The 5,673-nt window shown below is 51.5% G+C and overlaps 1 protein-coding gene across 1 annotated transcript; it reads right to left on the minus strand.

Annotated features, from left to right (window-relative positions):
- Positions 1-489: 489 nt before the first annotated feature.
- On the minus strand, positions 490-2,511 carry LOC124699216 (heavy metal-associated isoprenylated plant protein 33-like). Its single transcript, XM_047231557.1, has 3 exons — positions 2,401-2,511; positions 2,152-2,227; positions 490-2,030 (listed from the first exon to the last, which is right to left on the minus strand). The coding sequence occupies exons 1-3, from the start codon at positions 2,428-2,430 to the stop codon at positions 490-492; spliced, it is 1,647 nt and encodes a 548-aa protein (XP_047087513.1). The 5' UTR covers positions 2,431-2,511.
- Positions 2,512-5,673: the final 3,162 nt, after the last annotated feature.

A 5,673-nucleotide genomic window follows, 5' to 3' on the forward strand; every position in this document is an offset into this window, starting at 1 on the left:
GCCCTAATGTGAAATGTGAAATTATGCATAAATTCTGAAGGAACGTCACAAAATGTGAGATGGTGTAGCGACTCTTTAGCAGGTTCCTGGTAAAATGCAGAATTTAGAGTCGTTTGTTTTGTCATGCCAATTGAGAATGCAAACACAACACAGAAAATTGACAACACAGTCGTTTTGCACATTGTTGATCCATCTACCATCAGTCAATCACATACTATTGTTCTTCAACTGTAACAGCATGGAGCATTCATCTCTTATGACATCTATAGATAATTACTGTACCTACAATCGCCTTGAAGCAGGTTTCACATCTCTTCTTGTCTTGTTTAGCTCGAAAGAATGGTGAAAATGGTGAAGCTAAATTAATCAAGAAGAAACAGAAGAGGAGCGATCTAGATGGGGACACTTCGGTTGTTCCCCATGGTACACTACTGTCGGATTCATGGTCTTCCTTTTTGGACCATGAGCAGCGGTGAGGTGATCGATCTCTCACATCACCGAGCAGCTGTTGGGGTCCTCGTCGCTGAAGTAGTTGTAAGGCTCGCCGGCCGGCGGCTGCGGCGGCATGGCGTAGGCGTTCTGCATCGGGTACGACCCCATGGGTGGCCGGCCGTACCCGTAGCCCATCTGCGGGTACCCTCCTGCGCCGCCGCCGCCGCCTTGGCCGTTCATCATCATCATCTGCTGCTGCTGTTGCTGTTGCTGCAGCAATGCCATCTGCTGCTGTTGCTGCTGCTGATGCTGGATCAGTTGTATGTACTGCTGCTGCGCCATTGGGTTCCCGGCCGCGGCGGCAGCCTGCAGCATCTCCGCCGCTCCAGACGGCATGCCGCCGCCGCCACCTCCCCCAGCGCCCTGGTAGAACCCCGCCGGCGGCATGCCCTGCACGGCGCGGCCACCCTGCGCGCCCCCGCCCGCGTGGGCGTGGCCCATGGGACCGCCCATTCCAGGGAAACCGGCGCCGCCCATCATGTTAGGCCTGAACATGGCCTGCTGCTGCTGCTGTTGCTGGAGCGGCGGCATGCCGCCCATCGGGCCACCGAGGCCGGCGGCCGGACCGCCCTTCTTCCCCTGGACCGGCGCTCCTCCTCCCTTGGCGTTGTTCTGCTGGCCACCACCGCCTCCGTTCTTGCCGCCTCCGTGGGCGTTGCCACCTTGCTGCTGCTTGCCACCGGCGTCTTTCTTGCCGCCGTTGTTACCCTTGATCTGCACAGGGATCTCGTTCCCGCCGCCGCCCTTCTTCCCACCATTGCCGCCCTTCCCGGCGTTCTGCGGCGCGGGCATGGGCTTCATCATCATCTTGGGGTCGTCGTAGATGTCGTCGTCATCGTAGCAATCGTCGTCAAAATCTTCGTCGTCGAACTCATCGAACTCGTCGTCGAACTCGCTGCCGCCATCGTCGCCCCAGCCGTCGTCGGGGAGGCTGAACTTGACGGACTTGGGGTCCTTGGCAGGCGCCGGCTGGAACGGCGCCTTGGCCGCGGCGCCGGCGTCCATGAACTGCGGTAGCTTCATCCCCTTCATCTGCATCTGCTGCTGCAGCTGCTGGAGCTGCTGCGGCTTCATCTGCAGCTGCTGCTGCAGCTGCTGTAGCTGCTGCGGTGTCGGCGCGGGAGCGGGCGCGCCCTTCATCTGCATCTGCATCTGCTGCTGCATCTGCTGAATCTGCTGGGGCGTCGCCCCCTTCATCTGCATAATCTGCTGCATTTGCTGAATCTGCTGCGCTGTCGGCTGCGGCGGCACGGCACCCTTTGCGTCTTTTCCACCGCCGCCGCCCTTCTGGGCTTTGCCGCCGCCGCCATCCTTGTGATGGCCCTTGCCGCCGGCGTCCTTCTGCTGCTGGCCCTTGCCGCCGCCTCCACCGTCAAGGTGGAGCTTCTGGAACTGGTTGGCGACGCCGCCGGGCTTGGAGCCCCAGAGCACGGCCGGCTTGCCGGCCTTGTTGAGCTTCTTGATGATGGTGTCCGGATCCACCAGGCCGGACACCATCACCTTGCCCTCCTCTGCGTCGATGCTGCTCTGGTACACGCCTGCAGAGAAGAAGATCCATGAATCCAAACACATTTTCCCCTCAATCTCGGTAACAGGAAAAAGAGAAGAGGCAGACAAGTCTCCCATGCAGTTTTACCGAAAAGCAGTCTTGTTTCTTACCATCGATCTTGCTGAGGATCTTCTTGACCTTCTTCTGGCAGCCATCGCAGTGGATGTTCACCTTGAAGACGCAGGTCTGTGGATATGGGGATGGAAACACGCACACAAACAGCATGCAGAGAGATCAGACAGGGGAGCAAACAAGCTCAAGAAATTTCATGGCAGGCAGCGAAAACAAGAAAGAACATATAGATGTGGAAGAATGTCTTGGGTGCAGAGGAAGCAAAGGTAGGAAGAAGAAGAACCCACCTGTATCTTGAGCACCTCCTCCTTGCTCATCACTGACTCCCTTCCTGCAAATGCCGCACCCACACCACACAGACGAGACGCTCCTCGCAGATCTGAGTGCAGAAACACAGACGCGGAGAGGAGAGGGAGGCCTCAGATGAGGAGGGGGAGTAGAAGGCAGCTACTACCAGCAAACATTGTTGAGAGCGTGTGTGGGAGAGTGAGAAAAGGAGGAGGAGGAAGGAGCTGCCTTCTCGCAGACGACAATATAATACTGTCGCTTCACACACTCACACGAAGAGCAAGCGCTAGAGAGAGAAAAAGTGGCTTATCAGAGTGTGTGATTGCAGAAAACCACAAGGAAATTAATAGAGGACGGATGGAGGGCAGGGGAGAGAGGGAGGAGGATAGGAGCCTCTCTCTCTTCGGCTAAGATAAGTAGTAGGAAATTATCTTCTGCTAAGCTAAGTATAGGAAATTATCTTGGGCAGAAAAGCAAGTAGAAAATTATACTAACAATTATTAACACGCAAGAACCGGGAGCGTTTCTTTACCCTTTTCAAGGTTTGTTCCTCTTTGGCCTTTGGAAGCCTTTCGCTTTGCTCTTTCAGTTAGCAGTACGGTAAGTGCAGTACTCTCTCTCTCCATAAAATTTATCTTAAGTTTGTCTAAATTTAGGAGTATTTAGACACTTTATTAAGACATATTTTATCGGACGGAGGGAGTAGATGTGGATTATGGGCTGGAACATGTGATTGTGGAGTAGCTAAACGTAGTAGAAGATAGGAAACTATAACAATCATCCTATAACACGCAGGAACCGGGACCGTTTGTTCTTTACCCTTTTCAAGATTTGTTCCTCTTTGGCCTTTGGCAATGGAAGCCTTTCGCTTTGCTATCTCAGTTCCGCTTAGCTAAACATAGTAGAACAGTGGGTATAAGCAGGGAGTGAGACATGTGAGGTACCCAGGTGTTTACAATACTGCTGCCGTTACCAATGCGTGTCGGTTCCTTTGGCCTTTATTTCCTGTGAAAAAAAGGAGTGAGCACGGAAGGCTTGCTCGCTCCGCTGCCAAATTTTCCACAGCTTTTTGTTTGTCTTGTTCCGCTGCCGATTGACGAGAACCAGTGGCTTTTGCCGGACGGCCGTGAGTACTACCGTTCGAGGGGAAATATGCCGTTTGGTACTACCGTGTTAAGAGCTCTCTGCCAAAGACAACTGAAGGCTCGTCGTGTAGAGTTTAAACCATGTTGCTGGGTAGTACATGCTTTGCCAAGAAGCTGTGCACGACAAAGCCACGTCGCTGCGTTACAAGCTTTTGCATTTGATGCATGGTACGCGTTACAATTTGAACGGTGGTACAGGAGAGAGCGTATGCAGCACGATGACGGAAGAAAAGGTGGTACAGGAGAGAGCGTATCCAACGGATGCTTCATTCAACTGTGGTGCGTACGTTACCAGATGGGCCTAAAGTACACAACATTTCGGTAGCAGCTGGGTTTTTTTTTTTCTAGCAGGACCTACAATTTTACACGAAGGACCCTTCACAAAGATGAAGAAAAGCGATTGAATCCTTCTCAACCGCGAAGAGATGCCCTCGATATCACAGCCGTTAGCGCCGTCGTTGGGGACAAAACCACTTTGTGATAGGCTAGTGTTGAGCGTCGTGATGGAGTCGCTGAAGGGCCTCCTTCATGGCAAATCGGCCTAGAGGTTGAAGACGTTGTAGTGCACGCGGTACCACGACACTGAGACATTTCACACACTACAATGCACATGGCATCTACAGCGGAATGACCCATTTCAGACACATATGGGTTGGTTTTCTCTCTTTCCTTTTTCTATCGACAGGGGACACGAAGCATGGTTCGTTGGCGCTGCTGATGAAGAAACGCTCATCCAGGTTGGGGCCTCCTAATAGGTCGCGCTTGAGGAGGCGACGTGGCGGGTAGCATGGGACCCCTCCACAGCGTCGGGGTTCCGACTTTGTAGGCACTTTCCGCCGGGGAAGATCATTCTCTTGATACATCTCAAACATGTCTATAATTTTTGATGCTCCATGCTTGTTTTACACCAATTTGTATATGTTTTGCTCATACTTCCTTGTTGTTTTGTATTTCAGAAAAGTTGTACATGAAATATTCTTGGAATTGGACGAAACAAAAGCTGAACTCAATATTTTACCGTAACAAAGACGAAGTCTGAAGGGGGGTCGAAGAAAGCAGCAAGGCGGCCAGACCAACCCTAGGCGCGGCTTGGCCCTAGCCCGCGCCTAGGGGTGGCATGGGCCCTCCTGGCCTCCACCGACCTCGCCCCTTCCGCCTATTTATTCACGATCTCGAAAAAAACCTAAGCACCCGAGCCTCCATCCACGAAAGTTCCGTCGCGGCCGTCATCGCAGACCCTAGCTCGGGAGGGTTCTGAAGCTCTTCCTGGCACCCTGCCGGAGAGGGAGATCATCACAGGAGGCCTCTACATCGCCATGCTCGGCTCCGAAGTGTTGCGTGAGTGGTTCATCCCTGGACTATGGGTCCATAGCAGTAGCTAGATAGTTGTCTTCTCCAATTTGTGCCTCATGTTTAGATCTTGTGAGCTGCCTATCATGATCAAGATCATCTTTATGTAATGCTACATGTTGTGTTTGCTGGGATCCGATGAATATTGAATACCACGTTGAGATCGATTATATATTCTTTTCATATGTTATTTGTGATCTTGCATGCTCTCCGTTGCTAGTAGATACTTTGGCCAAGTAGATGATTGTGACTCCAAGAGAGGGTATTTATGCTCGATAGTAGGTTCATGCCTCTAGTTTCTGGAAGAGTGACAATAACTTCTAAGATTGTAGATGTGTTGTTGCTACTAGGGATAAAACAAAAATATTTTATCCGAGGGTAATTCTATTGTTTAATTTACACACATTGCTTAATGCGATAATATGTTGCTTGCAAATTAATACTGGAAGAGGTTCGAACGATAACCGGAAGGTGGTGTAGTGACCCTGCATATCACTGCATGTTGTAGTATGCTGGTCGTGGATATAACATGTGTGAAGTACCAATCCGCGAATATCACATCCCTCAGAGTGGTACAACAGAAACATAGCTGGTCCAAACTTACCCACTTAATATTATTACAAGCTAAAAATGTACATCATAAGGGAGCTCCTCTGGGGTCCGCAGAGGATAACTCGGGAGTTCCACTCGAACTCTACTAAGCCTACGAACTATAGGTGGGACTAGACTTAGAACCATCACTACTCGAGCAGCTTATTCTATATTGTTCGGTGCTGC

Source organism: Lolium rigidum, chromosome 3 (assembly GCF_022539505.1).
Source record: "Lolium rigidum isolate FL_2022 chromosome 3, APGP_CSIRO_Lrig_0.1, whole genome shotgun sequence".
Classification (NCBI taxonomy): Eukaryota; Viridiplantae; Streptophyta; class Magnoliopsida; order Poales; family Poaceae; genus Lolium; species Lolium rigidum.